The sequence below is a fragment of the Rhipicephalus microplus genome, chromosome 3 (assembly GCF_043290135.1).
Source record: "Rhipicephalus microplus isolate Deutch F79 chromosome 3, USDA_Rmic, whole genome shotgun sequence".
NCBI classification, from domain to species: Eukaryota; Metazoa; Arthropoda; class Arachnida; order Ixodida; family Ixodidae; genus Rhipicephalus; species Rhipicephalus microplus.
The window spans coordinates 92,455,491-92,473,401 of NC_134702.1; the positions used below are offsets into that span (position 1 = coordinate 92,455,491).

General features: G+C 45.5%; 1 protein-coding gene across 1 annotated transcript in view; it reads right to left on the reverse strand.

Moving 5' to 3' along the window:
* Positions 1 to 17,380, reverse strand: part of LOC119159763 (ATP-dependent translocase ABCB1-like) — an 84,518-nt gene extending 67,138 nt beyond the window's left edge. The window contains exons 1-2 of the mRNA XM_075889983.1: positions 17,031 to 17,380; positions 12,530 to 12,710 (exon numbers count right to left, since the gene is read on the reverse strand). Coding sequence (XP_075746098.1) covers positions 12,530 to 12,702 — 173 coding nt within the window. The 5' untranslated portion in view covers positions 12,703 to 12,710; positions 17,031 to 17,380. The remainder of the gene's footprint in view (positions 1 to 12,529; positions 12,711 to 17,030) is intronic.
* Positions 17,381 to 17,911: the final 531 nt, after the last annotated feature.

The following is a 17,911-nucleotide window of genomic DNA, read 5'->3' on the forward strand; positions in this document are numbered from 1 at the left end:
AGTGTTCGTCAGTGCTACTCATGTTTCATTATAAGGCTATTAGCGAAAAAAAAAGAGAGTGTCTACATAAAACTCCCATTGAGCCGTCACAAAATAAGCCGCATGTTACTTTTTTTCGCACTATCCACAACTCGTGTGAGAAATTCAGCGCTTATCCCGATTACCCACAGAGGCTTGTTGTCACTTACGCGCGAGTTTGTAATGACCGCGTAGCTAACGGAAGAGCCGTCCTATTTAATTTAAGTTTAGTTGCACCAGGGCATGTGTATCAATTCAGCAATTGAAATCGAAGGATATTATAGCAATGACTACTTAGAAGGAATCTTTAGGCATTACTTGTCGTTATTCTGGCCTTCAAATGAGCAAAAGTTAAAAAAATAAACACGTGAGCACAGCTTCATGCTGTTAAAATCTGGCACCTTGAAGAACACTATTTATGGACAGCTAGCCCAGACGATAATCTGTATGCTATTAGATTTTAGCACAGGATGTTTACCATGAAGGGTGCTGGTAGATTTCGTTACGCGTATAAGACTTCCCTACTTTGCCGCTTTAATTTCGCAATTGCGAAAAGGGTTCCATTTTTATATGCGCACTTGTCTGACTTTTAATGGAAGCACCTACACAACTGTAGGACACACATTTGCATACAAATAAATAGAACGAAAAAATCACGCATATTTATTGAAGTGAAAAAAGGATAGCTGTAGTACAGACTGCGATAAATAAAGGTATACCGCGAGTTCAAACAAGAATGCTAGCAGTGTCGTCAAGAAGTGCCTGTTCAGAATATTTTCCCTGGAGAAAGGCGCAACTGGTCCATGCGGATGCGGATCCCTCGTTCCGTGTATTCGGGCTTCTTATCACCCGCACTAGTCTGGACACCTGCTCCTCAGCCTTGTTCTTTGCAGCTGCTGGTCTTGGCTGAACTACGTAGACCGACGTTCATGCTTGCAGCCGACACCTGCTTGTGATGGCCGCTCTGCTGACGTTACCGATTAAGCTCTTGCCAGTCGGGGCCATTCGCCGTGCTTGCGGGCTAATGGGAAGCGCACGTTGCTTCACCTCAGCCTTGGGTCGCGAGGAGGGTAATTCCCAACGCAACGGGGACAATTGCCGGGATGTTGACCCAATGAGCTGTGCCCGTGGCTTTCCTTCGGCCTTGGGCGGAAGTGATGGTGGTCTTTGACGCCCTTTGGGGGCCTTATAATTGGTACGAAAGGGAACGCACAAATCTTCTCCTGGGTCCTTTGTCCAGATATATGGTGGCGATCGTCGACGTGGCTTGGCCTTTTCAGAGCATTTTGACGATTGGGAATCGAACATGGTCGCTCCTCAACCTTTGATCGTGACACTGTTGATGGACGCCACGGGTGGACTGGCTGGGTAGTCGTTCGCTTAGGGAAGACGCGAGGCTTCTCCTGGGCCTTAGGTACAAGTGGTGGGTGTCTCCTTAGACCGAGGTCTCGGACAGGTACGAAAGGCAAGCGTCTGTTCCCCGAACTTATGGCGATGGCGTGGTGGTGATTGCCTACGTATAAGGGACCCTGAAGATGGTGTTTCGCGAATTGGAAGCCAATGTGGCTTCTTCTCGACTTTAGGTTGATGTCGTGGTGGCGAATAGAACAATCACCATGGCTCTGGGGAGCACGAGCTTGCCTGTGTTCTCGGCTCATACGCGCCTGTTCGTTTCCTTCCTTTCATAGGCGTGCGCAAATTATTTAATTTCGCTACGGTCTGTCGTGCCACTGGTGCAGGTGGTGATGAAGGTTGTTGGAGCGTCTGGATCTTATCAAGAACCTGCTGTGCTTCGAGGGCTCGACTTTCTCGAACGACATTGAGCCTCCACTTGAGCACCGTAATTGTTACGTCGCGCTCCTGCAGACCGGACTTCAACTCCGCGATCTCAGCAGGCTCGCATCCTTGTGTAGGCATGCAGCTCGGCTTAGCATGTTTGCTGCATGGCCGGCAGCGCACGCGAATAGTAGAGAAGCAGCGGAGGGATCTGGCTCCAGGCATTCCTCATTCTACCCGCGACCGGTTCGTTGTCTCCATCACCCCCGGCCGACGCGTAGAAGCTGCTGTCCGAGGAAATCACACTTGTTCGCTGATGTGCGCCATCACCTGCCATCGCGTTCTAAATGGTACAATGGTTACCTGACTCGGTAGATGTTTTACACAGAGTGTCCTTTTCACCATTGGTCCTGTGGTGGTACACGAACGTATACAAATCTTCATGGCTAACATAAAATATTAGGGAGTGGTCCGGGAAAGCTGTGATCACGCCGTGCCTGTTAACAATCATCTGAGCTGGGGAAGTACTCAGCGCTTTCCGCATGTCATCCTCTTAGGTGGGACCATTCTCCCGCAAGACATTTCGTTGCCGCCCCATGATGTCCACGGCGTCTAGCTCAGCAAGCGTCGGGTTCGGACTGTCATGATCGAAGATTTTATCGGTTGTGAAACTATCTTCACCTTCGGCACATTTGGAAGGGCTCATATTGCATCTATTTGTGTTCATTCGCTTGTACTTCCATGGAGTTGCGATATCGTTAGCTTCTGAGAGGCACTGAGAATCAAGTCCTTGCCTTGCATTACCGGCATCGGTAGACTGTCGCTCACCTCGATGAGCTTCCTGTTGCATCTTGAGATGAACGACAACATTTCCCAGGTTGGTTTCCCCGTTGGACGGCGGCATGTTGACAGGGCCTCTACTGGTCGATTCGAAGCCGAAAGGCTGCTCCGGCTTCCTCCTTCTCTTGCGCTTTGGAACAACGACGGTGGACATAGCCTGAAAGTTATCAGGCTCCGATGAACTAGACGAAGGTTTAGGAGCGTTGGTTCCAGCAGTCGGCTTGATGATGATGATGATGAACCTTCAGCTTTGCTGGCGCTCGCCCAAAAAAGGGGGATCGGCCAAGAACCGGGCGGCAGGATCATCAAGTGTGCTAAGTCAGGCATTCAGGTATTCTCGTAGCCGTAGATAATAACAATAGGCTAACAGGGTAATCTCTTTGTTGCCCTTATGTACTCGCACACAGCAGAGAAAAGTTCCCTGTGGCTATAACCTAATGTAATCCCTCCAAAGGATAAAATTAGTTCCACGTTTATTTTTAAACCTAGCTTCTCAATTGGTTCGACCAGGTATCTTTTCCTTTGATAAGCATAACGTTGACAGAATAAAAAGAAATGATCTATTGATTCCGATTCCTTGCAAAAGAGACACAACAGAGATGCTGTTAGTCCAGCTTTATGTAGATAGTAATTCAGATGCAGAATTCTGCATGGTAATCTGGTGATCGGCTTAGGATCCTTGACGCAGCGAAAGTAGCGCGAGCACAGCGAGCAGCTCTTCTTCTTCTTGACCTTCCCACTTGGCACACGCTCATCGGAGGGAATTCGCCGAGCTCGAGCCAAGAATGCACAAATTTTGTTTTCCTCGGACTGTGGTTATGCCCACTACGCGGCTGTACTCGAGCGCGTCGACGAAAAATTCGAAGGACGTCGACAAAAATTGGGGAAACGGGGGAAATTGGAGTTCAACCATTTGCATACTTTTTATTGTATGATGTTAGCCGAGAAGTCTAAACTGTGGATTACAATGTAATCGATACAGTTGTCAGTGGATTTTGTCAATGAAGCTTTCGCATATGGCTGCATGCTGCGTAATGAGTAGAATGCTCTAAACCACGAGCAATTATGTGGGTGAAATGGCGTGGAACAGTTTTTAAGGGAATGCGTGCAGCAACGTATGTGCCTTTTGTAATGGGCGGTCAGCTTTAAGTCGCGAAGTCTATGATAATCACACGATCTGACGCCCGATGACAATTTCTGCCTGTACCACGTAATATTTATTTATTTCATTCATACATACTGTCGATCCCAGGGAGATTACAACAGGTGAGCAATCTAATTTAGTATTAGTGATTTAGTACAGTCAAAAGGAAAAAGTATAACAAATTCGACAACAAATAAAAAGAACATGCCAACACATTTTTCAAACGACAACAATGTTGGCACTTTGATTGAATAAGAACAAAAAAAGAACGAGAAAAGAAACTTAACACCGTATTGAGTTTGCGAGGCTAACAAGTCACTTTCTACTTGTTTTGAGATAGTAGCTAAGGATGTGCTGCTCGTAATGGAGGGGTACACGCTATTCCATTCTTTGATCGCAAGTGGGAAAAACGAGAACCTGAAAGCGTGTGTGTGAAATTTGCAAGGAGCAAGGGTATGAGAGTGATTAGGGCGGGTAGTTCTAACTGCAGATAGCCTTATGTAGCAGGACTTGTCTATGTTGAGATCACTGCGTAATAGTTGATACATTATATTTAAGCGTGTCAATTTCGCTTGTCTTTTCATGGTTATTAATCCAGCCTTTTTGAGCAATTTTGTAAGCGAATCTGTCCGGTTAAATTTGTTGAAAATAACCATGAGCGCTTTTCGTTGAACACCTTGCTGGTAAGCTTTTTTTTTTCAGTAGGGTAACCAGGCAGTGTTTGCATGCTTCATGATTGGGAGAGAAAGAGAGAGATCATAAGTGTTTTGTAGGCCAGTAACTTTGTGTCTGGTGGTGCTTGCTGTAATCTCCTCTTTATAAATAACAATCTTTTTTATAAATTTCCACGTCCCATCGTAAATAATGTGACGAAATTACCCTTAAATACTTATGTTCGGCGACTTGAGAAAGGGTGGCTGAATTATTGAGGCAAATAAAATGGTATTAACGCTTTTTCTAGTTATGGATAAGAGTGCGGACTTTTTTTTTATTATATATGTCCATTTTCATATCATCGCACAAAGCTAGAAGTGCTTCTAAGGCAGTATTTAAAGTGATATGGTCAACGTTAGAGTTTCTCTCTTTGTACAAGATGCAGTCATCCGCAAATAACCTGTATCCAATATTTAAAAATGAATGCAGATCATTAACAAAAAAATAGGAATAATAATGGCGCCAAAAAAAAAAGCTACCTTGTGCTACTTCAGAAGTCGCCGGTACGACTGATGATTGGACATATTTTACTTCGACGAACTATATGACATGTTTGTATAAAGTTTATACCTGTTTGTATAAAGTTAGTTATCCACTCAAGAATTTGACCCTTGTCCAGAGTAAGTTGTACCTTGAAGATAAATTTGCTATGTGACTCCCAATCGAATGCTTTTGAGAAATCCAGTAAAATATGGTCTATTTCTTTTTTATGATCGATACTTAATGAGACGTCATGGACTATTTCAATTGGTTTTGTTATTGTGGGCATGCCCTGGCGGAAGCCGTGTTGAATAAAAGATAGCATTTTGTGTTCTTAAGGGTGTTCCGTTATGTGCTTTAAAATAATGTGTTAGAACAGTTTACCAACCATACATGTTAATGAAATAGACAGATACAATTAGAAGGTTAGTTTTTATTTCCACATTTATGTATGGGAATCACTATGGCTTTTTTCCAATCCTATGGTATGGTACGCAACGACAGTGATCGGTTTAAAAGCAGACATAGGTGGACACTTTTTTGAGTAACCATGGAATCAATCCACTGGAAAAGCGTATTGCCTCACAAATTCAACGCCAAAAAATTTTAAGAATCCGTCCAGTACGAGCGTAGTTATAAATATTTGTCACACACTGCAATCGCATTCTCTCGTCCCGACGAAAGCGCTGGAAGCTAAGCAGGGAGGGATGGGAGGGGCAAACAAAAAAACGTCACACTCACTTCGTGACCTTGATCACTTTTTTTCTTTTTTTTTCATCGAATACGCGCTTATTTCAGTGCGATTGCGCGCGCACGCGTGGACAAGTGACGGCCTCTCGCGGCGTTTTCTGTAACAACCGAACGCGCCATGTTCAAATCAGCCAATGGCAGATAGATGGGCCATCTACGTTTGATTTTCGGGCACATTTCGTGATTTGTGGAAGAAAGAGAAAGCATGTTTTAGCTGACTTTGATAATTTGTTGCGAATTCCAGGTGGCGTGCTGCGCTACAACATTTAGCTCGCGTGTTCTCGGAAGCCTCTACTACCGACCGGCAGTGTTTTCTGACCATGCTTAAAAAGTGTTGCAGGTGACCCCTTTAAAAATGCATTAGGTATGTTGTCCAGTCCAGAACGTTTTTCTCATCCAAGTTCAAGAGTAAGTTAAGAACTCCCGAACTACCTAGGGTCGATCCTCATTCAAACCCGAAAATGTTTAGCAATGCCGTTTTTGGGCGTGTTATTGGCAAACGGAACTCGACGACATATTGACCGCTAACACACAGGGGCATGAGAGAGAAAGCGCATTGTGTTCTCCTCTCTCTCATGTCCCCATGTGTTAGCGCTCAATATGTCGTCAAGTTTTATTTATATTTATTGGCATTTTTGTTGATTTTTAGGTCACGCACAAGGTAATTTTTCGCTCATAACCAACGACGCCGACGCCAAAATTTCTACGAAACAAGCTCGTTAACACTCTCACGTTAGTAGTAAAATAGGGCACATTTTGTGTCATGATGCTCACCTTGTGTTCGTGCTGTTCGGCTCATATTCGACTGAGAGAAGCAGCACTCCAGCTGCTATCTGTGTCGCATATACGATAGTGTCACGGCGCAACAATGAATAGACTCAGGCAAGACGTCGACCCTTCGCCGCACGTATACACTCGGAAAGGCTCTAAGAAGAAGAAGAGCGGAGGGAGATAAAGTCGTGGTTTCTTAACACGGGCACCGTTCGCATATCGGGGCTTAGCATATATCAGCTATAGCTCTGCTTATCTATGATCTCCAGGATCGGTGTTCAAACACATCACATACAGATGTCTTCAACGCAGAATCGGGTTTTAAAGCGAGGAGGCATGCCGGCATGCGCTCTTTCTGACTTTTATGGGAATGCGCTTCTGTGCGTCTACTGTACAGGCGGGGTCACTGTTGGACCGATTTGAAGAGGACACAGAAGGCAAGCTAAAAGTAGTAGCCAATAAAATTACATTGTCGTCAAAAGGAACAGATGACCAGAGTTAAGCTGTATTTTGATTAGCGTCATTTTTATAGGACAATGAATAATACATCTTCGAATATAAGCAAAACGATAAAGATAAAAACACAATTTCCTCCCTTTGGTCCTCAATTCCAGAAGTGAGCCACGAATAAATAATCAAATTATGATAATTTCAAAGCGCCTGTTGCATACATTGTAGGTAACAGAGTGTTCTTTCTTGCTCTATGCTGAGCAATGTTGGCGTGCGACGTGGTTGTGGAGCGGCGACGTTGCTCGGCTGCTGACCCAAAGGGCGCGGGTACAATCCAGGCCGTAGCAGTCGTATTTCGATGGAGGTGAAAATCTATAGAGAATTCGTGTACTACGGGATTCAGAGCACGTTCAAGAACACCAGATGACCGAAATTGCCTCCATACGGCTCGTTGTCATATCGCGGCTTTGGAGCGTAATACTTCGGGTATTACATTATTGGAACATTATCCAGCCAGCGAGACAGTCGAAACAATAAAGGTTGAAGCAGTTTTTTCATATACGCTGCCGACGCAAAAGAAGACCTGGCACGTAGAACCTGATGCTACGCGCGAGTTTATACTTATGGTACACATCACGTGTGCTCGTGTGAACATGACAGAAACAGACACAAATTTTTAACCCGGTTTCACTGTTTGAAGCTTGACTCTACTGATCAAATTCATTCTGCTCACACTGCCTTAAACGTGCGCAGGGTGATAACTATATCACGGCGAGCGTCGTGAGCCGCGCGATAAACGCACGCAACTCGTCAGCACGCACACAACTTCGCCACTACTGCAGAAAGGCGCTCCAAGTGCTGCAATTATATTGATTTGATTTGCGTGGTTTAACGTCCCAAAACCATGATATGATTAAGAGAGATGCCGTAGTGAAGGGCTCCAGAAATTTCTACCACCCGGGGTTCTTTAACGTGCACCCCGTGCTGGGTTTACCAAACCCCTGCGTTGGGGTAAAGTTTTTTACGTTGCATGGGGTGCCTCGATGTTCATCAAAAAGGTTAAAAAAAAAAACTTCTGGACTGGAAATTACGTATGGAAAGCGAAGTCAGACCGCCACCATCTTACTCTAGGCAAAATAAGAAGTTAGCAAAAAGCAGAACAACAGCGTTCGGCTCACACACTGTGCCAATTTAATGGCGGTAATTCCCTCGGATATCTACAGCTCAACATGTGTCTTATAGGGTTACTGGTTTCACTAAGGCTCGAAGTCTTGGCAAATATTTGTAGAGAGCAAGCTACCTGTGGTAATCCATATTTATTAATTTTGTCAGGGGCAACGATCGCTTATTCTGTGTTTGGGCTAGTATTGGCGTTATCAGAACAAAAAAAAAACATTATCTCGGATTCGGTATCACGCGACAAAACCGTGTTTTGAGGTAGACTGTAGGTAAATGCTGGCTTCACATCTGCTGCCAAAACATAGTGAAAGCTTCCACTCCAGAATTTTTTCAGGCCTCCTTGATGCTCATCACCGTGTTGGTGAAAAGGAGGACGCGCGCACGTATTGTCAGGCACAACAGAAAAGCTTCGGGAATCGTATTCTATGAGCAAATGTTTTCAAAAAAAAAATAGAGGCTACTTGATGCGCCCAAAAGAGAAGTTCAAAGTATCCAGAAAGAATAGACGGTCATAGAACCAACCTGAAATTTCGCAGCCAGACGCGGTCGTAAAGTAGCCAATTTTATGCAGTGCAGTCAGTGTAGCCACAAGCAAACCTGACTACAAGATTGTCTATGGAAGTTCAGAATGGGGGTGCAAGTATTTGATTTGAAAATTGAAGTCATCTACAGTGATTCCAGCGCAGCACTACGGGCTTTCGCAAAGGGTGTATTGTCACAGAAGAAACGCTGTGAATACTAAATGGCAAGGACATCACACTTCATCTTCTCGGTTGGTTGCCAGCTCACTTTGCACAAATCAACGACTCCCCTCCCTATCTCAATGACGCGGTACACGAGGCGGAACGAGACCTGTCCAACCACACTTCCCCGGGCATGCATTCTACCGGTGAAGGGAATGGCTGGGAAATTCCCGCAACATATAACGAGCTCCTTAACATTCAATGGTCCAGAAGGATTTTCCCTCCACCTCACAAAAGTCTAACACGGCCCCAAGCACTTACATTAGGGCTGTTGCAAACCCGGACGTATACCTTGCTTTTAAAATGTGTAACATCCTTTACCCTGACCTGTACCCAAGTAATCTTTGCCCAGATTGCGGGGAAATAGCTTCACTAGAACATATGATCTGGCAGTGGGCCGCATTCACTCATTCACCGAACATCACCTCTGCCAGATGAGAGGCGGCAATCCGCTGCTCGTCCTTGACAAATCAGCTCTTGGCTGTCCAACAAGCACTCGAGGCGGCTTCGGAGCTCAGTCAGTACCCACGTAGGAGCGGCCCGCGACACAGTGATTTGTGTTTTGAAGGACCCAATAAAAGTTCATCTAATCAAATCCAGAAAAATTCCACAGCATTATGCTGAACAAAGCAGACAACCAACCCGTTCCTGTAAACGGCATTATGGGACCCTGCCATGGTTCCCGCTAGAGATCATCAGCCCGAACTGTCCTTAAAACGCTAAATGTACATGAGTATTCTGGGTACCCTTCTTTCCGCCAATATAGACAAACAATACAGATAAAACAATAGATGAAGGGCGTATAAAACTTCGTGTATTCATATGAGCTGACAAAGCTGTATAACTTGAGCCATTGCGGTAAAGCTCCTGAGAACAACGTTCTCTAAATGCATTCATTTAGAACTCTTGATGTTGAATTCTCAATCCTGGTCAGACCATCGAAAGTGACATTTTGTATCTCTTAGCACTCGCGAATAGCTGTGGTTTCGTTGTTCGTGTTGTTGGTCTGGCCTCATACTTCAGCTGGAGCAGCCGCCAGGTACTCAAACCATGACCTCGTTCCCACATTAGCAACACAACTGTGCGACCAACGATCTGCGTGCAACGATCATGGTTCCGAGTTCTTAAGGACGTTGAAACCTGCGCTCTGCATTCCTGGAAAGGAGCCGCATCAGCAACAGCGGTGCGTTGGCATCTTGAAGCCACAGAACTCACAATATGTGGCATCGGTCGACAAGGACTCTTGCACCCAACCGTAAAGAAAGCACGACGAGTCGGAGATAAGAGCGCGAGTGTGTGCGCACTGCGAAAGACACTGGTTGATAAGGACCGAAGTATGCAGCATGCATGTCTGTTAAGTACACGAACAGGCACATTATGCAACTTGTCTTTGCTGCAGAAGATATAGACTTCGGACGTTTTTGATGAAACTCGTTAACCGTTTAACTTGGACGTGTTCATGAATCTAATTATTGGTAGCATGACTGTCCACTCAGGGGGCTACTAAAGGTGCACTTCGCCCCTCAGGATGCACCAAAACTTGTCCCCTACCCAAGCTACACCGACTCTCCCCCCTTAGCCACGATGGAACACGGCCTTGCACAAGAGAAAATTCTGCCGACGCCCATGGTTTTCACTCGTAGTATTATGCTCAAATTTTCGACATGTTTTAGCGTCAAGGCTCGTTGAAGGTGCCCTGAACCACCCCTCGTGCTTATTGGAAGAACGTGTGCCGTATTTACTCGATTGTAACGTGTGGGTTGACCTTTGATTGCATCTAGCAAGAAAAGAATATAATTTCAGGAATTTGATTATAACGCAAGGGTCGACTTTAGGCCGCAAAAATCTGCAACAGAGAGAGAAAGAGAGAGAGAGAACCCGCTACATTCGAGTAAATACGGTACATCAGACCAGAGGCTGCCGTGAACAGATAGGCCAAATCTTGCACTCGTGTGCATCGAGCATGAGCTCACAAGAGGAGTGCAAATTTTCCACTTTCTTTATATACAGTTCGATGACCACATGCAATTCGCAGAGCCGCCATGCCACAGATTTTTCATCGTTGAGCAGATTTATGCCATTTCCTATACCTGACATAAACTAAGAGCAGTATTTAGATAAAGTCCATTTCTTGCGCCAGGGGTGAATGAATGTAAAGTCCGATATTGGAAAAAAAAAGAAAAAAGGGAGGCACATGACTTCTATGGGGATAAGCGAGACTTTTTAACTACACGATACTAGTTCACGGTGTCATATGTTTTGCACTTATTGTATGCACCATCACTAGTACTGAGGCGGTATAGGGTAAGTAACGTGGTTTGTCGGACCCCCCAAACAACTCTGATCAGGCCACTCTGACTTCCATATTGCTACTCCGTAGTGCGCGAAAATTACGCTGTATAGCTGCACTAGCCCGCACCGGAATGACACCGGCGCCGAGCAAGGCAACACTTTTTGGGCATGGTCAGAAAACGCGGCTGATCGCTATAGTATAGTAGAGACTTCACGGAGAACATGTGCGCCAAACGTTATGACACAGCACGCGGGCGGAACTTACGATTAATTCTCAGTCAGCTACAGATCATTTGCTATCCTTCCGACAAATGGTAACATAAAGACGAATGACGACGCCATAGTCCCGAAGTCTACGGCCATTGGCTGGTTTGAGCTTCGTAAGCTGAATAGTTACAGCGGCCGCCGCGGGATGGCTCGACGTGCCCGCGCACTCGCCATCACACTAAATTAACTGGAGGTATAAGCATCGCGTTTGAAAAAGAAAAGAATGTGCTCAAGATCACGACGTACGCTGACGAACGGACGTATCTTTTTGCCCTCTTACCGTTTCCCCACGCCCACCACACCCCCATATTTGCTCATATAGATTTCAGCGCGCTAGCTGAAACGAAAGAAGAAAGTGCCTGAAGCATTTGACAAATCCCTGCAGACCCGTCCACTCGTACTTGATGGATTGTAAACATTTTTGCCGCAGTCGGTTCATGCAGCAATACAGTCTTTTGATGAAGTCATTCGATGACTATTTGGAATGTTTGTCTAAAGTCAGTTAATTAAAACATTTTTACCTAATTTGTAGCTACATCGTGTTAGTGTCTCTCATAATCATATGAGGGACGCTGACACGATAACCATATCACAGGTTTTAGGATATTAAACACCGGCAATTATATATCATATCAGTGAGACTCCCGAGCTCATACAACTTCGTTCCAATGAAGTAAAATTATGGCAATCGAAGACGGTTCCAAAATGATGAGATACAAAGGGAAGGGCAAGGGGTGAACCAATTAGTGTTCGTCGCATTTGTTATCTCAGACAGTGCAGACCAGGCCCTTGACCAGGATATTTTTTCTTTAGGTGGAGAGGGGGCACTTTTGAGGGCGTTCAAAGACACCTATATTTAATATTTGTCCTCGATTACACACACCCCTACATCAGAATTTTCGGGGAGACGGGGAGGGGGGGGGGGAGGCGCGCGGGTCCCTTGGACACCCCTCCCCTGGCTACGGGCCTAGCGCAGACAGAGACAACACTAGCCGCCCGATCATTTTCCCGTACGAGAGGGAGTGAACGAAAGGCAAGTATACGTTACTATGCTACCCTCTTTACTCCCGACAGCATAAATTGGAGTACGGGAAGGCAGTCTTACTTGCATCCCGCACCCGAGCCGTTGGCGCTGCTTGTGGTCGCTGACGACGATGTGGCGCCGGCCGTCGTCATGGCGGCTCCGTAACTGGCTCCGTAACCGGGGTGCCTGGGCCGTGCACCACTGGCCGTACCCGGGTCTAGCAGCAGCAGTCGCTCCTCGTCATCGAGGCCCATAGTGCCGCCTGCAAGTAGCAAAATTGAAAAGAGCGATATAAAAGAACTGTTTAGTAACGATAGCATGTCATACGGCATGAATAGACTTCAAGTTTCACATTATGCTCACCCACTGTTACTTCCGTCTCTATTGTGTACGAACAGTTACGAGGTCAGCCGAAACGACCGAAAGAAAGGAGAGTATAAGAGTTTGGCCCGTATTCACAAACAGAGCTTATCTTTATCTCGTGGTTTCCTTAAGTTTCTGTATGCAATCGACACGCGTTATTAGGGCAAAAGAGGCAACAGTGTAAAAGATTAATACAAGATTGGTTTGTGAACGCTGGAAAACTTTGTCCATCTAATGCACTGAAAGCATGAAATCGATAAGAAAAAGACAAGATAGGCATAAGGTTGGTTTGCGAATATCGACCAGTAAGAGAGCGGAAAACATAGACAGCCTTGTTCACGTGAGTTTTTAAATCGCGCAGTGCCAGTTCGGGAGATAAGTGGTCGGGGTACCACCGCACCCAAGGGAAAACCTGGTTGTTAACTTGTGGCCCAGGACGTCGAGCCCAGTACCCCTTGCATTGCAGGTATTGGGTTCGATGTCCTGAGCCTCCACTCGACGACCAATGCGGTTGCTTTGTAGTCTATGTACTGTCTATATATCAGTGTGGACGTCAGTCAGTCTGTTGGTTGGTCAATCGCACCATTGTAGATGGATAGATAGATAGATAGATAGATAGATAGATAGGTTTGATTGATTGATTGATTGATTGAGTGAGTGAGTGAGTGACGAGAGAGAGAGAGAGAGAGTGGGTGAGTGAGCGACTGATTGCCTGAAGCCCAGGCTCTGAAGGAGGGAAGTGAAAAAAAAAGCGTGGACATAGTTACGCTCAGATACACGTATCTAAATGTGGGACAGAACCGTTCACATTGTGATAGAGCTCAGCACTGTGTCTTCGTGATGTGTGATCGAGCTCCGCACCTGTTACAACGGAGTGGGAAAACTTAGGTGCACAGGGTACACAATTATATAATTTACGTTGCAAAAAAAAAAAAAACAAGTCACTTCCGCACAAATTGCACAAGCATGTATTGATTGTAAAAAAAAGTTGTACACCACAAAGCTACGTTTTTCTAAGCATAAGTACAACGCGAAAACAAACGATACTTGTTTCAGTTGGGCGAAATACCGAAGTGAATGGAAATAACATTTAGGGAAAAACTTTGAAGAGAATCTCCCACATAAGTATTTACACATGTCAAGATAGGCTAGACACACGCGTTTGAATATACCATGCATGCGTTTACCGATAGGCAGTAACATTTCGCAGCCTTCAAACGTCGTATACTACGTATGGTATATGGCATATAACTGTACGTCGCGCGACTCGTAGTCACAGCTGTGAGTGAACGTGCGACGTTTGCTGCACCAATATACGAGCGAAAGTCGCAGGAATTTCTCCATTTGTCCATCTGCGCTCATTTACTTCTTTCTTATTTTTTTCAGCGAATTTTATTGCGTCGACAATCGCACAAACAGCCTCAGTGAAGCGGTTCCGTCGCAATGCAGTAGTTCAAACTTCATTCCTCTGGCCTCGAGCATTGTTAGAACAACGCGTTGTCGTTACACGTATACTCATGTACTTGGCAGATGAATAAAACTGTTATTGCGCGTGTTCTTGAGAGCGAGCATAACAAACACTCCCGGCTGGTGCAAGCATTAACGCTTTAGAATGAGCAGATGCTAGCTTCCAGCGCAGCGAATTAAGGCGGATCTGAATGTTGCAAGGAAGATCATCATTACCACCACCACCACCACCACCACCACCACCACCGTCGTCGTCGTCGTCGTCGTCATCATCATCATCATCATCATCATCATCACCACCACCATCATCATCATCATCATCATCTGTGCAGTTTAACGTGCACTGGCATCAAGCAGTATGCGAGACGGTCCCATTTCAACTCCATTGAAATGCCACCGCCACAACCGGAATCAAAACCGCGAGCTTCGGATCAGCATCCGAGCACTGTAACCCCTGCTCCATCGCGGCGGACTATTTTCCCTCTAGAATATATATCTCTACGTTTTTCGTTCACTTCATTGTACTCCTTTTTGCCATTTTGCAAGTGTTGTCCTATAAAGTCATACACGCACGAAATGCAGCAAGGATATGTCTTTGACAGTCTCTACATTCAGACTTCCCGATTGTCCACACCTTACGCATGTCTGCTGAAACATAGGTGCAGTGAATAATAACTAGCTAGAAATAGAGCCGGCTAAATTGGGAAAAAAATCATCCTTTCGGGTGAAGCTGCTCTTGCAGCCGTCACCGATGCCCGTTTCTCGTGTGATCGAGCGTGAGCAAATGGCGTTTGTGTGAGGAAAAATTACGCTGTTTTCGGCTACAGTGTGAATGACACCGTGGTGACAATAAATGAGGGGTCCTTGAGATGCTGCTCTCACAGGTCGATAGAGATAGTGAGGACGGAGTCCACAATAACAAGCGTTGATCGCACGTGACGCAACCGATAATGTCCCGAGTATACTTTGGCACGTTATTTCGACACGACAATGTTGATGAAAATCAGGTGCAATCTGAGTGCGTTGTCGCTTCCGAGTGTACACGCTGAGTTTCAACGCTCTAACAAGCAAAAATTACAGAGTCACTCACGAGATGGAGCAGATTCGATTCCTGCGAATGCGATAAATGATCTGCACAAATGTTTTTACCCACGCTTTCCTTATTATTGCGATTTAGAGCTCCAAGAACAACAAATTTCTTCCATTTCATGCATTGTGTCGAGATGAACTTCCGACGGGTTGAAAATGCCGTCGCGGCAGTATTTATTTGGTGGCACTGGGACAACACTCGTAATGCTAAAACTATACACAACGCGCCGGTTCTCAGGCCTTCAGGGAAGCTCCAAGTTCAGCCTCACATCAGCGTCATTATCATCCTCACCAAATGTGATGTGCTCGAGTGACATTTCAGTAGGGACGAAAATATTTTCTTGGTTGCTTCGATTTTGTCAGCGGCTGTATACACACTGCATGTGTACGAATCTGTCTGTATTCGTCGTAAGCCGACAAAACCAACTCACTACGATTTAAAAACTTTACCAATAACCTAATATCCAGCCTTGCAGCGCAGAAATTGCGACCAATGAATTGGTAATGCGGGCAGACCTCATTGGCTATATACGATTGCGTTACGTGCGCACTGGAAAAAAATGACTTAGCGTCTAGTGCTACTGGTAATATACATGGCATGATCTCTTCGCTGCTTTCCCAACTGCGAGGCTTCTATTAGAGTTCACGCTATGCGAAAACGACATTGCGAAAAAAAAAAAGCTCTTATAAAGAACAAAAAAACATATATGTACTCTTTCCAAAAGGGATTAGAGGAAGGCTTAGAAAGCTGCAATACGTAGTTAATTTCGTTTTGAAATAAGGTAAAGCTTAACTTTCCCTAACTGTTATGGGTCAGTATCGCTGTCAACATAGTTGCTTCTTGAACTCGTGTTAGAAATATTAAGTTGGTTACCTTTTAACATGTTAATGGAAATTGGTTTCACTGGCTCATTTTTGTATGCTTTCCACCAAGCGTTTCTCTCCGTACGTCGATCGAAAGTTGGGGGAAAAAAATCATCTTGGCTGTTAACGACCACATCCGACTATGCAGTCAATCCGCAGATGTTTCAGCGTAGAAGAAAGACGTGATAGAATCTTGTTAAGAGTTATTTGAATCACCCAATCAAGATAAGCTTGAGCATGGGCGTGAGAAGTGGTCAATTAAGGTTTCCCAGAGCAGCTAAACTATGGGGTGGGCCGCGAAAAAAGGTTTACTTGAGACTTTACGTACGAGCCGACCATCTCAGCAACACCGCAGAGGACGCAATTTCCCCAATACTTACTGCCCCTTGTAGCTTAAGGTGGGGACAGCAACAATTATCTATTTCCTGGACGTTTTTTTTTTTTTTTTTGATATCGAATACTGTGCATACACTACATGTACACAGCTAAAGTTCGGTGTCACCATCGTACACGCAGGTACGATCTCGCCACTTCACCGGGTACCTCGACATATTGCCATGAATTGTCTTTTTGGACAGGCACAATACCTTCTATTGATTTATTACAAACTAATCGGCACATACGGGTTGGACGAGTACGCGAAAGTACGTAAACATCAACAACGAAGACTGGTGGACCAGTTGGCATCGCACGTTTCTAGATTTAAAGCGAACAAACGTCGCAGAACGCAATGTATACGATGCCCACGAGTCGTTTTCTTCGCGCTGAATCTCACAATTCACATATCCGTACATCGTACCTTTTCGGAGCAGGACGTCTGCGATGTGTCCCGCTGAAAGAGTCAGATGATGTCCTCACCTACGTCTGTGCTGGTGCGACGCGGATATTGTTTTCCCCCCGGAACACACACCCCCTCAAACCGTCTCGACGCACGTTCTCGAAAGAACGAAAGAATAAATGAAACTAAAAGGAAGCACTGTTTGGTTGCTCCAGAGAAGGCTCGTGCAGCTGGGAGGCGATATAGAGCACAGGGAGAAGTCTCTTCTTGGACTGGGCAGCTTCTTTGCCGGCTGGGGCAGCTTGCATATGAAGCACGCGAGGTTCGCAGGATGCGACGTCCGTAGCGGCGTCGGTTCGCCTGTATTTGCCGTCGGCGATAAAGCGAGAAACTGATAGATAGACACGGTCTCCTATCGGTGGTGGTGTATAGGTATAGGACTTCTGTTTCTGATGGAGTGGAGGGTCTTGGAGAGAGAAAGGAAAAAATAAAAAAAAGAAACTGTTTAATGGGAAAAAAGCAGCAGATAGATTGGCAGTATAGAAGCTTTGTCTCCGACTAACTGCTCTTCGTACGGGAGAGGGAGAAATAGTCAGAAAGGGATAGAGAAACAGAGAGGATATAGTGGGAATCATAGGGGGAGAAAGAGAAGGCGGGTGCTGAGGAGGAATATAGATAGACGTTTCCCTTCCTACCTAACCTTTCCTAGCCTGATTGTTTTAGGGGGGAGGTAAACGCTGATATCCGACGCCTGAGCGTAGAGTGTGACGTAACTAGCGTCCGTCACGCCGGAGAAAAGAGGGTATGTCACACGCATGAGTCATACGCGCGTGTTTTGTGTAGCTGTTGTTGCTGCTGCCATCGCTGCTATAGAATGACGAAGACGGATGAGTTCACTCGGT